At 40.7% G+C, this 22,286-nt stretch overlaps 1 protein-coding gene and 1 long non-coding RNA gene across 3 annotated transcripts in view; both read right to left on the bottom strand.

The window, feature by feature from the left end:
* The window catches only part of FNBP1L (formin binding protein 1 like), a 63,544-nt gene extending 52,293 nt beyond the window's left edge, over positions 1-11,251 (bottom strand). For both annotated transcript variants that reach the window (XM_070746495.1, XM_070746496.1), the window contains exon 1: positions 10,965-11,251. In XM_070746495.1, coding sequence (XP_070602596.1) covers positions 10,965-10,988 — 24 coding nt within the window. In that variant the 5' untranslated portion in view covers positions 10,989-11,251. The remainder of the gene's footprint in view (positions 1-10,964) is intronic.
* Positions 11,252-21,003: 9,752 nt separating this feature from the next.
* LOC139164412 (uncharacterized) lies at positions 21,004-22,042 on the bottom strand. Its single transcript, XR_011558618.1, has 3 exons — positions 21,955-22,042; positions 21,451-21,579; positions 21,004-21,039 (listed from the first exon to the last, which is right to left on the bottom strand). It is a non-coding gene; the product is annotated as an uncharacterized lncRNA (long non-coding RNA).
* Positions 22,043-22,286: the final 244 nt, after the last annotated feature.

Below are 22,286 nucleotides of genomic sequence, written 5' to 3'. Positions count from 1 at the left end.
CCTCCTCTTATATATTTCAGGGGCTCCTCATACCCATCTCATATCTGGGAGCAAGTCTATACAGGCTTTGCAATGACCTTTTGGGTCAATCGTTATGCTTCCTCATTAATAGCCACTCAAAATCAGAAGTCTTTTTCTTCTTAGGACAGCCTTTAATATATAGCTCTATTGTTGTGATTTTCAAATTGTCTTTTAAATATTTCCATTACAGTTATGCCGTTCTCTGTCTCTTTGTTGTCTTAATTTGTTATGTTTGAGTCTATAAATCATATAAAACCAAACATCAGCAGGATATATATATTGTTGTTAAACTGTCATGTTTGGTTTTCCACTCTCATATTTCAGTCCCTGTATACAGAAATACCATTCACCTCTTCATATATCTGAAGCTGCTGCAAATACATTGTCAGAGAATTTTATCCCTGTTGAAGAAAATAAATCAGAAGCTCTCATAATCGGTTGCATTTAGCTTTTTCAAATGACTTATTTATAATTATATCTAAATATTTACAGTACCATACATTCTTCTTTACAGGAAGTTCTGTAAGCACTTCTTACAGAAATTATAGCACAATAAAGACTTTACACAGATACCTTGCGGAAAGACATAACACAACGGAGACATAGCAGAGATAGACTGAGACTGGAGACCAGACCCAGCTCCAAGCCCAGTTCTCTGCACATGATCAATAGCACTTTACTCTCATTGGCTGACTGAGCTACCACATGACTCTTCCAGCTCATGAATATTCCAACAATTATGGTATCAGATAGTTTCATGGTATGCCAACCCTATTCTTTATTATTTAAACTTTCAAATGCAGAAATGGAACACATTGTCTGAGAAGCAATTAATGGTTTAAAATCAATAACATCTGAGGATGATTCACTTCTATTTCTAGAATTTATCTTATTTTTTCCACCTCCACTGTGTTCAGGTTATTTGAACATGGAAAACAAATGTTGCAAATGTTCTCCCCCTTTCTCTCAATGAATGACATCAGATAGTTTTAAATGAAAACAGACTCAGACTTTTTTAAAAGGTGTCTCCCATTTCACAGCAGTCTGAGGAACAATTGTCCTAAATAGCTTCACAAAAGAAATCGGCACATTGTTTCCAAAGATTTAAATAACTTATCTACAACCATGGAAATATTATTGCCAATCTGGAAAATTTAAGTGGGGGGGCGGGGGCGGGGGGATTCTTTCAAGACCAATGATTCATTTTCCATGGAAACAAAATAAGAATATCAGGTAGGCATGCAATCAGACATCTTCTGGGATCTTAAATTGCATGGAATTGAAACAGTAATTGACCTGGTATGGTTCTTTTTTAATCTTATCATCATAGTTGGACTATTCTTGAGTGAGCAAGGCTTATAGCTAGCCATTGCTAACTCATTTGGAGAGAGAATAACAATTCCTTCAAGGTAAATAACTTGCCAAGCCTGTCTCTCAACCTGTCCAGCATTATATGCAGCCAGGTTGGTAACATTTTTTCTGAGCTATTTGTTCTTATCTGCAACACTGAAATAATTACCCAGTTTTAAAAACTGCTTTAAAAGCATTTGATTCAAGCTCTTTAGAGAAAAAACCTTTATATTAAATACATGCAACATTTTGCAGTATGCTCTGAAAAATAATAATAATAATAATAATATTAATAATAATAATAACAGCAACAACAACAAGTTGGAAGGAACCTTGGAGGTCTTCTAGTCTGCTTAGGCAGGAAACCCTAAACCACTTCAAACAAATGGTTATCCAATATCTTCTTTAAAAACTTCCAGTGTTTGAGCATTCACAACTTCTGGAGGCAAGCTGTTCCATTGATTAATTGTTCTAACTGTAAGGAAATTTCTACTTAGTTGTAAGTTGCTTCTCTCCTTAATTAGTTTCCACCCATTGCTTCTTGTTCTACTTTCAGGTGCTTTGGAGAATAGTTTGACTCTCTCTTCTTTGTGGTAATCCCCGAGATATTGAAACACTGCTATCATGTCTCCCCTAGTTCTTCTTTTCATTAAACTAGACATGCCCAGTTCCTGCAACCATTCTTCCTATGTTTTAACCTCCAGTCCCCTAATCATCTTTGTTGCTCTTCTCTGCACTCTTTCTAGAGTCTCAACATCCTTTTTGCATCATGGCGACCAAAACTGAATGCAGTATTCCAAGTACAGTGGAACCCCGACATAAGAGCTGCTCTACTTAAGAGCAACTCGAGATAAGAGCTGGGAGGGGAGAGATATTTTTGTTCTACTTACAAGCCCAAATTCGAGATACAAGCGCCAAGGAGCTGTCTCCTGAAGCCAAACGCTAACTTCCGCGTTCGGCTTCAGGAGACAGCTGCGAAGCGGCGCGCATGTTTTAAAAGGTTGCAGCCGGCCTGGGGGGCTCGGGGGGGTGCTTGCAGCTTTCTTTCTTGCTCTTTTTCTTTCTCTCTTTTACCTTCCCTTCCTCTATTTCTTCTTTTCTTTCTCCTTCCCACCTTCTTCCCTCCCTCCCTCCCTTCACTCATTCCTCTCTTACTCTCCCCTTTCATAAGTTTCCTTGCTTCCTTCCTCTGTTCCTGTCCCTTCCCCCTTTCTTTCTTTCTTTCTTGCTCTTTTTCTTTCTCTCTTTTACCTTCCCTTCCTCTATTTCTTCTTTTCTTTCTCCTTCCCACCTTCTTCCCTCCCTCCCTCCCTTCACTCATTCCTCTCTTACTCTCCCCTTTCATAAGTTTCCTTGCTTCCTTCCTCTGTTCCTGTCCCTTCCCTCTTTCCTTCCTTCCTTCCCACCCTCCGTCCATTCATTCACCCATTCCTCTCTTGATCGCTTAAAGCCGGTCCCTGGTGCAAAAAGGGTTGGGGACCTCTGTCCTACAGGATTGGGTGGCAGAGAAGTTGAACATATGTAAATTTAAAAGTTTAAGAAAGTTTACAAGTTAAGTGAAAGAAACTTCATTATTCATTTATATGTACATGTACATTTCTTCATTAAAAACATGTCTTTCTGCATAATTTAGACTAACTTTGTGAGTTTTTTGAGGGCTGGAACCAATTAAAATTATTTACATTAATTCCTATGGGGAAAAGTCGTTCGAGATAAGAGCTGCTCGACTTAAGAGCCCAGGTCCGGAACGAATTAAACTCGTATCTCGAGGTACCACTGTATGGCCTTACCAAGGCATTAGAAAGTGTTATTAACACTTCACATGATCCTGATTCTATCTTTCGATTAATGCAGCCTAGAACTGTGTTGGCCTTTTTGGTAGCTGCTGCACACTTCTGGCTCATATTTAAATGGTTGTCCACTAGTACTCCAAGATCCTTCTCACAGTTACTATTGTTGAACAAGGTACTACATATACTCTACCTGTGCATTTTGTTTTTCTTGCCTAAATGAAGAACCTTACTTTTTTCGTTTTGTTTGATAGTGCCCAATGTTCAAGTCTGTCAAGATCCTTCTGTATCTTTAGCCTATCTTCTGGAGAATTGGCTGTTCCTGCTAGTTTGGTGTCTACATACTAATCTACATACCTGTCACAGTTCACTAGGTCTGTGAGAAAGACCATTCCTTAAAAAATTACAGGTAGCCCTCGTTTAGATTTAGATTTAATTGGATTTGTATGCCGCCCCTCTCCGAGGATTCGGGGCGGCTCACAGCATGTACAGAAAACAGGAAACAATAATAAGAATCCAATTTATACCTTAAAAACAATCTTAAAATTCTAATTAAAACTATCAATATCATTCAGTCAACAGTCAAACTAAAGCATTCATTGGTCAGGGGGGGAGATCTAAGGAACTCCAGGCCTGGCGGCAAAGATGAATTTTTAAACTTTTTTGGAAGACGAGGAGAGTGGGGGCAGTTCGAATCTCTGGGGGGAGCGGATTCCAGAGGGCGGGGGCCCCCCACAGAGAAGGCTCTTCCCCTAGGTCCCGCCAGCCGATATTGTTTGGTCGACGGGACCCTAAGGAGACCAACTCTGTGGGACCTCACCGGTCACTGGGATTTGTGCAGCAGAAGGCGGTCTCGGAGATAGTCTGGTGCTATGCCATGTAGGGCTTTATAGGTCATAACCAACACTTTGAATTATGTCCGGAAACAATTTAGCTACTACAATTGGGATCAGTAAGTCAGTCCTTAAGAAAAAAGATTGCTAAGATGCTTATGATATGACTTCAGCTCTCTTTTTCTTTACAGACCTGCAAAGGTCATAAATGTGACAACTGACTGTAAAGCTAATTTTTCACTGCTGCTGTAACAGTAAATGGTTGCTAAATGAGGACTACTTGTACTATGATTACATTGGCTGTATTTTGCTTTTACAAACACAGATAATCCCCATTTAACAACCCGATTTGGGACCAGAATTTCCATTGCTTGATGAAGCAGTCATTGGGCAAAGCATCACATGACCACACTGCCTGATGTTGACAATTCTGGTGGTCATAAATTGTGGTCATTAGGCCAGGATTTTGCAGTCCAATAGGCAGGGCGATGTTGATGTTGAAGAGCGTGCTGATGTTTTAAATTGGGTGGACTGCCAAAAGGTGTAACTTTTGAGAACCAGCCAAAACTATTGTTCAATACTGTTATAATATTGAATGGATCATAGTTAAGTTAGGACTACCTGTACACCATTAGAAAAATCAGAAGGCAAGTTTAACTTTAAAATATGCTTCAAAGATATAAGTTGCTTAGTTACTTCAGAAACTATTTATTTATTTTGGAAAATTATAGCTGCTTACTCCCTCACAGTGACTCTAGGGCAGTGGTAGCGAACCTTTTTTTCTTTGGGTGCCGAAAGCGCATGTGTGCCCACACCTATAATTCAATGCCTGGGAAGGGCAAAAATGTCCTCCCCCACTCATAGTTCCCTCTAAGCTGAGCAGTGAGCAATCGCTCACTTAAAAATCATCATCAACTCAGAGTTTTCCAAACCTGCCCAGAAGCCGAGAGGGAAAGAGTGAGAGGGAAGGAGAGAGAGAGGAAGAGAGGAAGAGAGAGAAACAGATAGAAAAAAGAGAGGAAGGAAAAGAGAAAGAAAAAGAATGGGAGTAAGGAAGAGAGAAAGAAAATCAAAATCTAGTTTGAAACTAGCTCAACTATTTAAGTGGCATTTTGATATTGACAGAGTTGCCCTATTATGAGCTCACTGTTATAGACACACAGTACAGTATTTTATTTTGAAATTCTCTGAGGCAAAACAGGGTGGGTTTTTTTGTTTGTTTGTTTGTTTGTTTGTTTATTATTTCTGTGCCGCCCAGTGCCGCTCAGACACTATACTTTTCCGCGCCCCCCCCAAAAAAATTAGAGGGAACACTGCCCCCACTCCCCAGAGGCCATAAACTTCTGGTGAGCCCAGTGGGCCCATTTTTCGCCCTACCGAGGCTCCAGAGGCTTCCCTGGAACCTGAGGAGGGCAAAATGTCCTCCCGCCCCCTGGAGGCCATTTGGAAGCTGAAAAGTCCCTCCCAGAGCCTCCACACAAGCTGAAAATCAGCTGGCCAGCATGCACCTTCGTGCTGGAGCTGAACTAGGGCAACAGCCCATGTGCCAGCAGACATGACTCCATGTGCCACCTGTGGCATGCATGCCATAGGTTTCCCATCACTGCTCTAGGGAGCTTACAGAAAATAAAAAGACATTTTAGATGGCTCTCAGAGAAAATCTATCTTTGCGTATTCAAGCAGCTATGAAGAGAACTATCATCAAAAACAATAAACTCATCTGTGGAAATGTAGACCATTACAGTCATAATTTTATAAGCACTGTTAGTTGGCTCCAACCGTTTACCACTAACTGCAATTCTACATAGTCATAGGGATGCACAGAAAGCAAAACTACAAAATATGCATTATTTATTTGTTTGTTTGTTTGTTTGTTTGTTTGATTTGTATGCCGCCCCTCTCCGCAGACTCGGGGCGGCTAACAACAGCAATAAAACAGTATATAACAAAATCCAATACTAAAAACAGTTAAAAACCCATTATATAAAAACCAATCATACATACAGACATACCATGCATAAAATTGTAAAGGCCTAGGGGGAAGTGTATTTCAGTTCCCCCATGCCTGGCGGCAGAGGTGGGTTTTAAGCAGCTTTCGAAAGGCAAGGAGGGTGGGGGCAATTCTAATCCCTGGGGGGAGTTGGTTCCAGAGGGCCGGGGCTGCCACAGAGAAGGCTCTTCCTCTGGGTTCCGCCAAGCGACATTGCTTGGTTGACGGGACCCGGAGAAGACCCACTCTGTGGGACCTAACTGGTCGCTGGGATTCGTGCAGCAGAAGGCGGTCCCTGAGATAGTCTGGTCCGGTGCCATGAAGGGCTTTATAGGTCATAACCAACACTTTTAATTGTGACCGGAAACTGATCGGCAACCAATGCAGACTGCGGAGTGTTGGTGTAACATGGGCATATTTGGGAAAGCCCCTTTTGTTCATTTACTGCAACTTCATATAAGGAAAAGGCTTATGTCAACCAGTTGGAGCCCATGTTTCATCATTCTGGTGAAATCTTGGGATTTTACATTCATTTTTGTACACAGTGTTATTTAAAAACATCTATTTCTCGAATCAGGCTAAAACTACTTTTAAAATATTAAGTTATTTATTATATGGTTGTTGGGAAGAAATACTATAGTGACACCACCAAAAAGCTGACAAACACATGAAGGCTGGATTCTCATATCCTGTTAAGATTTTTTTTAACTTTAAAGAGGCATATTGACAAAACCAAATTCCCAAGTCATGATAAGACAAAGTAAAACAAAGGACAAAAGAAATGGCTTAATAATTTATTAATAATAAATAAAAACTTAACCATAACACTGCCAAATTGACATATTTCTTCTCTGTCTTTAGCAATTACTAGAGAATTGGCAGTAACTGCTGTGTACAGGATAAGATATTTTCATAAAAGAGAAAATTTTCTGTTCTTGGGGTTTTTTAAAAAAAGTATTAACACGATAAAATAGAGGATGGTTTGCATTCATGAATTAGATTTTTAAATCATGCTTATAAAACACAAGATATTAGCTCAAATATAGGCAATAAATGAATAAGGATGGGTTGAATCTCCCTTTCTTAAAATTCTACTGAAATTGCAAAATAAAGTTTTCAGTGCAAATATAGAAATGAATGTGCATCATTCTTTGGAAAATAGCGTAGAGGGCTGTAAAGCATTGTGAAGCAGTATATAAATCTAAGCAATACTGATATTCTTTGAAAAACATTTTATATAGGTAGTCTTCGACTTATGACCACAATTGAGCCCAAAATTTCTGTTGTTAAACAAGACCTTCATTAATTGCCCTAATTGTTAAGTGAATCACTTCAGTTGTTAAGTGAATCACTTCAGTTGTTAAGTGAATCACTTGTTAAGTGAATCACTTCAGTTGTTAAATTAATAACAAGGTTAAGTGAATCTGGCTTCCCAAAGGCCTTCACTTATTAAAAGGTCACAAAAAGTGATCACATGACATCATAAAGACCAGTTGCTAAATGTACAAATTTTGATCATATGACCATTGGGATGCTGTAACGATTGTAAAAACAATCATGTCACATTTTTCAGTGTCGTGACTTTGAATGATCACTAAACAAGCCATTGTAAGTTGAAGACTAACTGTACTTATTTTAGATGCAAATGCTTTTCCTAAACTCAGTATTCACTCACTCAGTGTTCACTGTTGATCCCAAAGAAAAAAAATGTACATATTAGTTGCTTCAGCATCTAAAAATACAGTTGATATCTGAAAAAAGAGTAGATCATTTTGAGAGAATAAACAGCATGAATGCTGTATGAATGTATATATTGGGGTTTTAAACTGTATTTTATTATTGTATTTTTTTTATTGTTGTACGCTGCCCTGAGTCTATTTGGAGAAAGTGGCCTATAAATTTATTTAATTAATTAATTAATTAAATTGTCCAGCTTTTCCCCTTTACAGATGATAAACTCAGTGATTAAAGATTCTAATTAAAGAAAATTCATTTCATACACACTTCAACCGCCCCGAGTCTTCGGAGAGGGGCGGCATACAAATCCAAATAATAAATAAATAATTAATTAATAAATTTACAATAATTTTTAAAATGTTTTGCCACATTTCCTGACACATTTTCAATTTCCAATTACGTAATGCTATGGGTGCCAGAACAGCTATACAAGTTATACTACTAAATTGTAAATTAGTAATATACAAAAATTTAAAAATGGACAATTTAAAATACAACTTGACAACTAGTGGTTTAAAATGTTGAATGGAGAATGGGGGATGGGCACATTCTAGTTTAAGCAATGAAAAAACTCAATGGGTGTCTTTGAGCTAATCACTGTTTCAGGCCAATATATGTGGACTTGATCTCCTGAATGAAATCTGGGAAAAGTTACTGCATACAATTTGGACAATGTTTTTGAACTATGGGCTACCATCCCTAACTGGGGTATTTTAAAGGAATCAGTTAAAACTTGTGCATAAGAAAACAATCTACTCTGATGTCAACATTCCTGTTCATTACCTGACTCCATTGAATCATTCAATGTGGTTTCCTCGATGTTTTGCTTGCAGGCATTTCATTACCTGACTAAGTAACATCATCAGTAACATCAGCAAACAATCCAACACAGAGACTGTCAAGGATTTCACACTTCAACCCTGAGCTACATATATTCTCTTCTAATTATAATGAATCTATAAGGTTAAAATTATGACAGCCTCTAATCATATCTGGAAGCATCCCTCAAAAATGGACCTTCAGCAAAGCCTCTCTTCCCAATCTAACTGGGAGGCAGATTTAACCACAGATCCTATTAGGAAGCAGAGTCACCCTATCGGGGAGACTGGAGGCATCTACATGTAATAAATAAATAATCCAGCAAAGGCAGTTTTGCAGATATCTGAGCCCTGAGCAATAAAGGTCTTTAAAGGTGACAATCACCTGAATTGTACCTGGAAGCTAACTGGCACTCAGTGCAGTTCCAGAAGCAACACAGAAAAATGTTGATATGCTCATAATTATATGGGCAGCTGCCTGCTGTACCAGCTGAGGTTTCCAAAAGGATTTCAACATCAATCTGAACTGCAGGAGCCCAGGGGTGAGATGAAGAAGACATGAGTGACCAGGCATAGTACTGTACTTCCTGAACCAGAAATGGCTGCAAACTGGCCACGATTAATTAGGATAGAAGAAGCAGAGCCATTAAATGACAAGACTTGCTCTCTGCTTCAGCTTTGATTAACAAAAACAACCTCCAAAGTTAACCACCTGACAACAAAGATGTATTTTGTAGAGCTCAAACCCAGCCCATTACTTTCCATCTATAATCAATAGAATAATTGCATCCAGAGCATCCAAGCGATGCCTTATATGGACCCTTGTCAACGTTGTTGGAAGATCCCCGTACTTGGGCTTCCCATCATGGTTTCTACTAGCAAGATTCAATAACAAGCGGCGTTGTTGTTGTTTTTAATAAAGAAAAATGTGCACAGAAACAGCAGAAGGGATTAATTGCCCCATTTTCAATTACTCAAACATTTGACAGAAGAAACTCTTAACACCAAGCAGAAAATACACCACAGCCAAGGTGTGGTATTTGAGAATGTTAAATACACAGGCTTCCGAGTGACTCAGATCTCTGACAGACAGTAAGGTTGCAAAGGAAGAATTTTTCTCTCATTTTAGCCCTGGAACTCAGCTAAAGCCAAAAGGAAGCTTTGATTGCTAGTTAGCTCATTTTTTGGCTGCCTGCTTTATAACATACCTTCCCGTCTTTTTTTTTCCCTCTACACCTTCGGCTCACTAAAGCCCAACCTGGTGTAGTTTCTCTGGGGCACATAGACCTGACTCACACCGAAAGATAGCAGGGACCAACCTTTGGAGACACACTCCACCTTCGGTTTCTTCCTTAAGACGAAACCCTCACCTCACAAGACGAAACCCTCACCTTAGGCACACCTACAGTCCCTGTCCTATTGTTTTCTTTTATCCTTACTTTTTACTCGTGTTACTTATTTATTTATTTAATATTTAATTAATTAATTAGTTTTCTATGCTGCTCTTCTCCAGGCGACTTTGTATTTTTATACAAACTACTATCCTATACATCTTTGACAAATAAACAAACAAACAACCGCCTTCTTCCTCCTGGCTTAGCATGAATCTCTGTCTCCTTTTCTTGCCCTGTATTGTCCAAATCCTCTTTTTTCTTTGTTTAAGGGAGGGGGGGGGGGGGTTGTACAATTGTACAACCAGCCAAGGCAGCGCAAGTTCTCCTCCTCTCCCCCTCCACTCCTTTAATGACAGAGAGAAAGAGAAGGAGAGAGGGAGGGAGGGAGGGATGCTGTGGATTATTCCCCTTTGAAAAAGACCCCAGCGCTCTTTTGCAAAGACATCCTTCAAACCCACCGCTGGGGAAAGAGGAAAAACACACACGCACACCCAGAGCTCGCCTGTGAAATCTAGAGCAATCTCGATAGCAGAATTCTAAGAGAAAGGGGGGGAGGGGAAGGGGGGGGAAAGAGAGGAGGGGGAATCTTTCCTTTGGGCCCCGCCCCCTAACCCCCGCCCCCCGACGTGGGAAACAGACCGACCCCCCCACACACACACACACGTTACCCAAGTCACCCTATTCTCTCTGTTCACCCACCCCCCTCCCGCCCCGCCGAGGCGCTTCTACTACTTCGCTCAACAAAGCAGAGCCCGGGCGCGACCTCCCCTCCCGCTCCCCGCCACACAGGGAGATTGCGGGGGGTGGGGTGGCTACGCCTGCTTACACACGCACGCACACACACACAAAACATACATACATAAAACATACATACATACATGCATGCATGCATGCATACACAAAGGCAGCCGGCCCACTTGGCTCGCTGTTCCACACACGCCCGCAGAGGGTCGGATGCGAAGCCCGGGCACAATGAAGAGGAACCGGGCTGTGTGTGTGTGAGGGGAAGAGGGAGGAGGGAGAGAACTCACCCAAAGCTCCGTGCCCCAACTCATGGCGACTCCGCTGGCTTCGCCGTCGGCGCTTCCTTTGTGGTTCTTTGCGGGTCCGCTTCTCCCGAGGGCTCCGGCGCCGGCGAGGAACGACGATAGTAGCCACGCACCCCTTCCCAGTCCTTGTCCTCCGGGTTAATAATCCCCGGGGCGGTGGAGAAACGTCGCCCCGCTTTAGCGCTGTGGAGAGAAAGCGGCGGTAGAGGCAAGAGGTGAACGAAGCAACTCCGCCTCGCTTGGATGGGGATAAGGAAAAGGAGGGGGACGGAGAAGGAGAGAGGGAGGGTAGCCGCTAAGGAAGCTGGGAGAGGGACGGGCTTGGCCACCGCAGCCGCTCCTTAGGGAAGGCCCGGGGATTAGGCGTTAGGCGAGTAGTGGACGGCCCCCGCTGGCCCGCTTTACTGCCAGGCCGCCTTTAACGCCTCACGAGCTGCAGGCAGGAGAGGACAGGCTCTCCGCGTTGGGGGGCGGGGAGAAGCCTCTGGGTTACTACAGGTGAGGCGCTGCCACCTTTCTGGAAGCTCTCGTCCGCTTCAGAAAAGCAATACCTGTACTGTATACCGCTTCACAGTGCTTTACAGCCCCGCCCCCCACCCGAGCGGTTTACAGAGAGTACATAAGTACACCAGAGTGCCTACTGTCCCCTGTCCTATAGTCTCTCCTATATCTTCTATCTCAGTGTTTCCCAACCTTGGCAACTTGAAGATATCTGGACTTATTTATTTATATTTTATTTATTTATTTATTTATTTATTTATTAATTTATTGTTAGAGTTGAAAGGGACCATGGAGGCCATAAAGTTCAACCCCCTTCCCAAGCAGGAACCCTATAGTACCCCAGTCAAGTGGCAGTTCAATCTTCTCTTAAAAATGTCCAGTGTTGGAGTTCACAACGTCTGCTGGTAGGTTGTTCCATTGGTTGATCGCTCTGACCATCAGGAAGTTCCTCCTTATCTCCATGTTGAATCTCTCCTTGGTCAGCTTCCAGCCGTTGTTCCTCGTCCGGCCCTCTGGTGCCCTGAAGAATAAAGTGACCCCCTCCTCTGTGTGACATCCCTTCCTATACTTGTAGACTGCTATCATGTCCGCTCTGGCCCTCCTTTTCTCTAGGCTGGGCGAATGCTGGCTGGGGAATTCTGGGAGTTGAAGTCCAAATATCTTCAAGTTGCCAAGGTTGGGAAACACTGTTCTATCTCTTCTATTCATCATCTATCTATTATATCTATTTTATTTCTTATATTTTCTGCTATTCTCTCTAGTTATATTTTACTCCTATATTTCTCTTCTATACTCTCTTTGATACATTTTACTCGTATATATCCTCTAACCTTCATTGTATTGTGTATTGGACAAAACAAACAAAAATAAAATATTGCCCCCCAACAATTTGGGTCCTCATTTTACTCACCTTGAAAGGATGGAAGGCTAAGTTAACCTTGAGTCTACTGAGATTCGGTCTGCCAAACTGCCGGCAGTCGGGTGATCAGTACAAGTAGCTTGCAGTATTTGCACTGTAACCATTGCACACCCAGGCTCTTGCAAAGCACCAAAACGATTTGCAAACAGTGCAAACCCTAGTTCTTAATTCCGTGCGAGTAAAACATTGTGTGTGTGCATGTGTGCGCATGTATGTAACATTTTTGCTGATAATGAAAAGGGAGACTACTATAGATCTATTTCAGGCTTATTTGCCTTCATCAGATAGCCAAACCTCTATCTATCTATCTATCTATCTATCTATCTATCTATCTATCTATCTATCTATCTATCTATCTAGAGAGAGAGAGAGAGAGAGAGAGAGAGAGACAGAGCAGCAGGAGTAGTTTGTCGGAGAAATCGTGGTCCCCCTTTTCAGTAAGGCTACCAAAGCAAATCTGTGACAATTGGCCATAGCCAATTCACCGTACAGTACTTAATTCGCCACAGACAACTTGCCCACAGCCATCTCACCCCAAAGACAACTGGCTGCGGGTACAAGAGTTACACTAATACTAAAGAAATGGTGAAATTGAATTATGAAAGAAGGGATGCAAAAGGGGGGACAGAATGAAATGTGAACGGCAAAGCTGAAAATAAATGTTATTTATTTTAAATCGTTGTATGGAATTGTTGAATTGTCCCACAGCTAGGTTGCCTGTAGCAAGTTGTCCCATTCCCAGGTCAGGATGCTCATATTTCTGCAGAGTTGGTTTAAGCCAGATATGGTGAACCTTTTTTTCCTCAGGTGCTGAAAGCGCGAATGTGCCTACACCCGTAATTCAATGCCTGGGGAGAACAAAAACACCCCCCTGCCCCCTGGAGGCCATAAATGGCCCATTTGTGGACTTCTGATGAGCCTGGTAGGCCCATTTTATGCCCTCCCCAGACTCCAGAGACTTCCCTGGAGCCTGAGGATGGCAAAAATGCTCTTCCCCGCCCCCCTGGAGACCCTCTGAAAGCCAAAAAGGCCATTCCGGAGCCTCTGCAAGGTGAAAATCAGCTAGCCAGTGTGCACAGTGTGGAGTTGAGCTAGGGCAGCAGCTTTGTGTGCTAGCAGATATGGTTCCTACTGCCACCTGTGGCATGTATGCCATAGATTTGATATCACTGGCTTAAGCCACCTCAGACGGCTTCTATCCTTTCTAGTTAGCTGGTTTTGGACTCTAGATTTTATTTTGGTGCATTGAAAAGAGACCATTTAGACAACTAAATCCTTGACTGGTTAAAGACTGTCTCAACTACTTATTAATTCCTTTCCTTCCTTCCCTCCATTTTATCCTCGGCCACATTTCAGAATGTGCATATTCATGTTTTTAGATAGACATTAAAAGAAGAGGTGGAATTCAATGTACACTTTACAAAAATCAGGCAATGTTGCCTATTTGAAGGCCAAGAATGTTTTATAGCTGCTGGAACAAAATAACAAGATAAATAATTGTCAGCTAGTTGATGCTTCAGGTATAGAAATTATAGCCTAACACAGTTAACCCTTAGTACTGGTACATCTAAAAGTGTCCTAACTGCTTTAGGCAAGATAAACAGGTTCCTATCTAAATTGGCTGAAACTTTACCTTGGAAAAGCTTTTATGTGTGTGTGTGTGTGTGTGTGTACATATGCACACACAAAAGCTTCCAAGTTTATATATTTCTCCATGTGTGTGTGTTGATGTGATTTTATTTTGCAATAGTTTGTTTTTGCAAAGTGGGACGGTACCAACCACTGAACGTTATAATAAGGGTTATTTACAGGAAGCAGTTCCTTGTTGCTAATATTAATGGAGTAATGAAATGTTTGCAAGCAAACGAGCTCAAAGAGTACCTGGATCTCCACTTTGCACAATTGCATGTCAGAATAATCAACCTATGCTATGAGGCATTGCTCCTCACAAGGTATGCGCCCTCTTTGACTAGTAGAACTATTGATGCAATGCAATGGAAAGAAGTTAAAAGCAGTGGTGTAACCAGTCGGTATAAATAAAAAATAAGTGCCATCATCTAATTTGACGGGATCCAGAACTGATATAATGCAGATTATAGGAATATAAGGGGAGGGGACTGAGTGGAGGATAGGATTTCTGCATAAATCTGGGGTTGGAGTGAGACTCTATGGTTGGAAAAATAAGGACAGGGTGAGCTCCTATTATCTGCGCCTGCTTCTGCCACCTAGCAGTTCAAAGGATGCAAATACCAGTCGATAAACAGGTTGTCAGTGTTCCAAATAGCATCCAAGAAATAAATCAGAGTCCAAATCTTGGCCTTCTCCCAAGTTCCACTTTATTGACAGAGCCATGTTGGTTATGAACTGTAGTCATCCTGATACTAACTTTTCCTACAGTTCTCTTCTCAGGTTAAGGTTCATCCCTTGTCCCCACACCCACAAGTTCATCATCACATGGACCACTCGGGTTCACTCAAAGTCCATGGTCTTCTCCTGTACCTCCGGCTGGTGCTGAATAAAGGATGACCTTGAACCTTCTGGAAAGAATTTGTTGTGGCTAGTATCTTTCCCTCTCATGCAACCACCTCTCCCCAATTCCCACAGTACTATTCTACTTTGGCAGGCCAAAGTCTCTAACTCAAAATGATGGCTTGACACAAGTACCACTTCAGTGGGATGGTAACAACATTCTGTGCACCTCAGAATATAGTCATGCTGGCTACATAATGCTGTCTCCCTGGGTTAAGAAACAGAGTTGAGCACCATTCCCTAAAGCCAGACACTAGTAGACTAGGGAAACCTTTACCTTTTTACATTTACCTTACTGAGCAAAAAGGGAGGCTGATACCTGCTGCGATATCCACTCTATCTTTTCTATGAATAGCTCCCATTGACTTCGAAATACTTAATTTTCAAGTAAGGAACAAGGTCTTTTAATATCCTGTCTTTTGTAGCATGACTGTTTTTCTCTTATGTTAACAAAACTGCAGCAGTCAGAGGGAGGAAAAAAGATCTTGACACATTGGAGAGGCAATCATTTGGCTTCTGCAGATGATAAACACTTGGTGGGGAGAGAAATGAAGAAGATATCTTCTGGAAAGAAATGTTAACAGTTTAAAGGTTGGGTACTCCTTTGTTATAAGGTTTGACAATTAAATGTGGTGGAATCTCCAGCTAAAGGAGGGGAAGTGTGAAGAAGGGAGAGCATAGATTCCTCGCACATCAGGAAATGACACAGGTCTTTGCTCCCCTAGAATCTTTGAAACCCTTATCTGGCATTTCCCAAGACAATGCAGGCAGTTTGGTGAGATTCTTGTATATAGACATGCAACAATAAAGATGTTTGATCAACTCATGTCTTTCTGTTGTTTTCTGCCTGACATTAAAAGTTATACAGGTTGTCCTTGACTTATGACTGAGCCCAGAATTAAAGTTGTAGGTTGTGGCGCTCATTAAGTGGATCACCACACGACTCTGCCTGATTTTAAAACCTTTTTTGCAGTGGTCATTAAGTAAGCACGTTAAACGAATGCTACTGTTGTTAAGCAAACACCGCAATTGTTGCGCAAACCGATCCCCCCCCCGAATGGTTTTTCATGGAAACCGGCCAAAAAAAGCCCAAAATTGTGATCATGTGATCACAGAACTCTGCAAAATCCTATAAATATGAGCCAGTTGCCAACCTCCCAAAATAAAATCACATAATCAGAGGGAGAGAGGGTTTCAGCCTTCAGAACTTTGCAAATAATAATAATAATTTATTGGACTTGTATGCCGCCCTGAAGACTCGGGGCGGCTCACAACAATAATAAAACAATATAGCAGTAAAACAAATCCAATATTAAAAACATATATAAAACCCCAGCAATTAAAACCATACAGCACATACATACCAAACATAAAATATAAAAGCCTGGGGGAGGATGTCTTAGTTCCCCCAAGCCTGGCTATATAGGTGGGTCTTAAGTAATTTGCGAAAGACAAGGAGGGTGGGGCTGTTCTAATCTCTGGGGGGAGTTGATTCCAGAGGGCTGGGGCTGCCACAGAGTAGGCTCTTCCCCTGGGTTCCGCCAAATGGGTCATGAGTAGCTTTGGGAAGTACTTTAGAAATCCAAATACTTGCTAAATAACTGGTGGTTAAGCAAGGACTACCTGTAAATCAGGGGTGTCAAACTTGCTTCGTCGCGGCAGTATCACATGATACATTGGGACTTTTCTCCCTTTCGCTAAATCAGGAATGGGTGTGGCTAGTGCGTGACACATTCGTCCCACAGGCCACAAGTTGGACAGCCCTCCTGTACATGAAAGGACAAATAAAGCATGTGTATCATTTCAGATGGATTGACAGTATAAAAGAGCGGTAGGGTTGACTCAAGAAACCATAACAGGCTTGCAAAACAAGCAAATAAACAGGTGGTGGATAGGATCTTGGCACAGAGTTTGAAACACTCTGGTTAGCTTGAGAACGTACTATATGAGCTAATGTTGAGTCAGGTAGTTAAACCTCTTTGAATCTCTAAATTTCTTTTTGACTTTTCTAGGTTAACCTATAGACAGCAAAGCTGTTGGTATAGATGTAATTAGATATGCCCACCATTTGTTTTGGACTTCATGGTGTAGCTGTTCTCAATGATTCCTATCAAGTCATTGATAAAGTAACTTTCACATTTGCAACAAGTCTAACCTGGCTGATTTTTTCACATAACCTAAAACAGTGGCCCTCAACCTTTTTGGCATCAGGTACTGGTTTCAAGCGTAGAGGTTTTTCCACAGACCAGAGGTGTGGGTGTCTATATGCTTCCTGCAACCCATGGATGGGGGTTTGCTTGTTTTTGAAGACCAGTTTCTGGCATGCCACGTATTGGTGCCAGTCCACAGCCTGGAAATTAGGAGGGCTCCTAATCTAAAGGACCGTAACTAATTAATTTTGTGCATCGTATATCATAACTGATGTAAATAACAGGTAAAATATTTCACCGGGGTCAAATGACTCAGAAAAATGAACACTATACTAGTTGTGCCAGGAGCACCCATCTTTAATTGTCCTTCAGGATTGCAACTTTTGGGTACAAGGTGTGATTAAGGCACACTGAAGTTCCAAATATTTATGACACATTTGTTTTTAAAATGGTTTGGCTTAGTGTCTAAATTTAGCCCAGAAGCAAGCAGAGACAAGGCCAAAGGCTTAAACTTTGCCGTGAATCATACAAATTTCCCATGTCATTTTTTAAAATTAAAATCACCTTCGAAAAACATAAGGTAAGACAGGGAATGAGACATGACACCATTTTTCTGGTATGGAGCAGCAGTCATTCTGAAGAAACATAAATTCCAGTCTTCGTTTTATCGTCATTTTTCTTTTTTACTGTGGAGGTCTGAAAAGTAACTTGGCTTGCATGAAGATATATTGAATGGCTAGTTTGTCGATGGGAAAGCATTAATGTAATAACAGCATTTTGAGTCTTTAGTGAAGGCCAAAGGTGTTTTGCTATCTTAAGTCAAAGGAGAGAGCGCAGGTTCTGACAAGTTCTGGAGAACCAATAGCAGAAATTTTAAGTAGTTTGGAGAATCGGCAAATACCTGTGGAGCGGGGTGGGGAATGGAGATTTTCCAGTATCCTTCCCCTGCCAGGCCCACAGAACCAATAGGGAAATTTTTGAATTTCACCCCTGAGAGAGTGATATATGGGTCCATTTTGAGTTGTCAATTGGACTGGAAATTAATTCTTGTTTTGATTCTGTCTGAAAATTCAGAGAGTCAAACTGGTGTGGTGTTAAGGTACTGGCCTAGAATCGAGGAGGCTGTAAATTCTAGTCCCCCCCACCTAAGGCACAAAAGTCAGCTGGGTGTCTTTGGGCCACTCGCTTTCTCAGTCCAATCCACCTCATAATTGTGAGGACAGTAGGCGGAGTAAGGAATAGATTCATGGCCTTGAGTTACCTCCAATATAACACAAGCAGGGTAAAAACAAAACAAAACAGGGAGAGCCTTAGGAAAACAAGGAAGATTGACTGAGAACCTTAGTGGAATAGAGAAGGCCCCACTGCTTGTAGGACCAAACTTAAAAGATGCGGTCCCATTAGTGAAATATTCAGAAACAAATCCCTGAGTTCAGTTTCAACTTCATTTTTCCATTTTCTTAAATGGCCATGAAAATCTCAGTATCCTCCTACCGGTATGTGTGAACTGCCCTTTAATTTCAGCGTGCTGTAGAAGTTCTATCTACCTATCTATCTATCTATCTATCTATCTATCTATCTATCTATCTATCTATCTATCTATCTATATCTATCTCTATCTAACCTCTCTCTTTATCTATCTATCTATCTATTTATCTCTCTCTCTCTCTCTATCTATCTATCTATCTCTATCTAACCTATCTCTCTCTCTCTATTTATCTCTCTCTCTCTATTTATCTCTCTCTCTCTCTCTATCTATTTATCTCCCTCTCTCTATCTCTATCTCTATCTAACCTCTCTCTCTCTATTTATTTCTCTATCTATCTATCTATCTATCTATCTATCTACCTCTCTCTCTCTCTCTCTCTCTCTCTATATATATATATATATATATATATATATATATATATATATATACAGGATATATATATATATATATATATATATATATATATATATATATATATATATATATATATCCTGTCTGTCTGTCTGTCTGTATCTCTATCTATCTATCTATCTATCTATCTATCTCTATCTAACCTATCTCTCTCTCTCTCTCTATTTCTGTCTCTCTCTCTATCTATCTATCTATCTCTATCTAACCTATCTCTCTATCTATCTATCTATCTTTTTATCTCTCTCTATCTCTCTCTCTTTCTCTCTCTCTATCTATCTATTTCTCTCTCTCTCTCTTTCTCTCTCTCTCTCTCTCTATTTATCTCTCTCTCTCTCTATCTCTATCTAACCTCTCTCTCTCTATTTCTCTCTTTCTCTCTCTCTCTCTCTATCTAACCTATCTCTCTCTCTCTCTATTTATCTCTATCTATCTCTCTCTATCTCTATCTATTTATCTCTCTCTCTCTCTAACCTCTCTCTCTCTATTTATCTCTCTCTCTCTCTCTCTATCTATCTATCTGTCTGTCTGTCTGTCTGTCTATCTATCTATCTATCTATCTATCTATCTATTTATCTGTCTATTTATCTATCTATCTATTTATCTATCTAATTTATATGCCGCCCAACTCCTCAAGGCCCCTGTTTTGCTATTATGTTCTTTTCCTAAGTCCAATGTGGAGCAGGACTTTATCATAGCTTGGTTAGAGATCTCGCTTCCAAAGAATGGCGGGACAGTGACATCATGGTTTTTAAATTCATGGCTTTTAGGTGGTTTTAATTATATTGTTCCAATCACATTTTTTTAAAAAATTCCTTGCCTTGTTTCTTTTGCTGTGACTGATATTTGAAGGTCTTAGCCTAGAGTTGTCTTGGGAGCCTTTTTTAGAAAGAATATTATAAGGGTACGGGAGGACAAGAAACACATGGCTGTGTAACAAGCCTTGTAGAAGCTCATATAAAGCTAATTCAATAATGAGGAGAAATAATATTTCAAGATCATAAATAGATACGCAGCGAGAATCAAAAACTTCTAATGGTGAAAAAAAAGTAGCTCATGAGGAAAAAGTTTGCCATTAAACTTTCTGTATTTCTGCAAACCGAGCTGGAATAAACCTCATAAAGTAAGGAATGTGAAATAAGAACACCAGTAACTTGGGAGGAAGATTTACTAAGAAAAACAACACTCTTTGCTGACCAATTAAAAGAAGTATGCACTGGGGAGAGCTAAATTCCCTCAAAGGCGATACGTTAGGTACAGAGAATGTGACAAGCTGTAGCGTGACTCCTTACAAATAAACAGGTTCAGGACCAAAACATCTCTGCATGCCTGAAAAAAAAAACCCCAGAAGATAAAACCTAATTCACTAAATGAATAATTTCATTCATTTCTTTGTTCATTTAATTCTTAATTCCTTGTAGTCTCTCCTTTGCTCTTTGAAGCATCCTTCAAAGTTTTTCTCACACTCTTTTCTCTCGTCCTACTGCTGAAAAGAACATTATGTGCCATCTATTTTATTTATTTATTTATTTTTATTTTATTTTTATTTAGTCCAATACATAATACACATTGAAGTGAATAGATATGTAGTAATATAAATAAAGAAAAGAATAGAAGAAAAGATATAAAAGTATAGGTGAACATATTTGAAAGGAAGAAAAGATAAATGAGATAAGGAGAGACAATTGGACAGGGGACGGAAGGCACATTGGTGCACTTATACACGCCCCTTGTTGACCTCTAAGGAACCTGGAGAGGTCAATCGTGGATAGTCTAAGGGAGAAATGTTGGGGGTTAGGGGTTGACACTACTGAGTTGACACTACTGAGACACTACTCGGTTGCTGGTCATATTTTTTACAGTCAAGTTTGGAGCGGTTAATATTAAGTTTGAATCTGTTTGAATCTGTTGCGTGCTCTTGTGTTGTTGCGATTGAAGCTGAAGTATCTGCCAAGCACCTCTGTGCTTGGGATTTATTATTCGTTTCATTTATTCATTAGTTTAATTTATATGCCACCCAACTCCCCACGGACTCTGGGCAGCTCACAACAAAGAGAACATCTAAAAAGAACATTAAAAAAAAAACAATTGGTTGGGTTTTTCCTGTGTTGGATTTTCTGCTGTCTTCCTCATCCCTTGTCTAACCTTTCCACTTGGTCTGTTTTAATCTCAGCCTAAACAAGTGTGCTGTTCAGGTTTTTTCAAGGGTTGGTTATCACCAGGATACACACTGATTAGTTCTTTTGTAAGTTGACATTGTTTGGCAACCCCGTGTTTATAGTGGCACAATGCTTACGTTTCAAGTGATGTTGACGGCTCCAGTTTGCGGTACAGGCATTGAAGAGGAAATAGTACAAGCGCTCCACCAACCCATCCCTTCCCCATACGTGTTGGATCCCCTCGTTTCCCTTCCTCCTTTATAGACCACAACAATTAATCAAAAGGGGCATGAAAGGCTAAGGAAAGTTTTACCTGGAAGGCGGGGCAGGCTGGGCAGAAGGAAAATGTCAAGGCATCTTCCCATAGAAGTTTGCTGGTGAGTCATGACTTATACAAAGAGAAGCTTACATTCCTGATCAAACAGTTCCTAGATGCTTCCTGCTGATAAAAAATAATTGAGATTCAAGAAACTGGAAATGCCTTGTTTATATCTGGAATACGGTCATTACCTAATCCAAAACACGGGTGTTGCAATTTCTGAAGCTAAGCCAAACTTTCCCAGTGTAGTGCTATTCCTCTATAATTTGATTGTAATCCAACTCTCAAAACTGCATAGATTATTTCAGCAAAGCTGAAAGGGTCCAAGCACATTGCTTTTCCCCCTCTTCCACGAATGCCAATTCCATGCAGCCAAATATACTATATTTTCTTTGAAATGCAGAGATTTTATTAAACTGCCCTTCAGTTACAACTATCAGAGAGAAAGTCTCCATCACAACAACAGATAACAATCAGGTACATTAAAAGGGCACTTACTGTCTGATATCACCTCATCATCCATTCAAATAAAGAGCACGCAAAGCTAGACACCATATTATTTGTGATTCCCTGCCTTCAGTTCCTGTTTTAGCTGATAAGCCATTGTTACTTGGACAACCCATAAACAAAGAAAGGAGGAAAAGGCCGGTCTCCCAGGCGCAATCAAGAGACAATTAACCCTTTGACCAAAACTGCCTGCCAATTTATGTGATCTCTATCTGATAGGCCCAGCTGATCACAGAAAGGCTAATTCCCCTCCCTTCTTAGAATTAAGACTAATACAATACAATAAAGAAGCACATAACAGGTACAAACTCAAAGTAAACTGC

The sequence above is a fragment of the Erythrolamprus reginae genome, chromosome 3, assembly GCF_031021105.1.
Source record: "Erythrolamprus reginae isolate rEryReg1 chromosome 3, rEryReg1.hap1, whole genome shotgun sequence".
Taxonomy (NCBI): domain Eukaryota; kingdom Metazoa; phylum Chordata; class Lepidosauria; order Squamata; family Dipsadidae; genus Erythrolamprus; species Erythrolamprus reginae.
The sequence above is the reverse complement of the archived record's forward strand: the minus strand, read 5'-3'. Positions and strand labels throughout refer to the sequence as shown.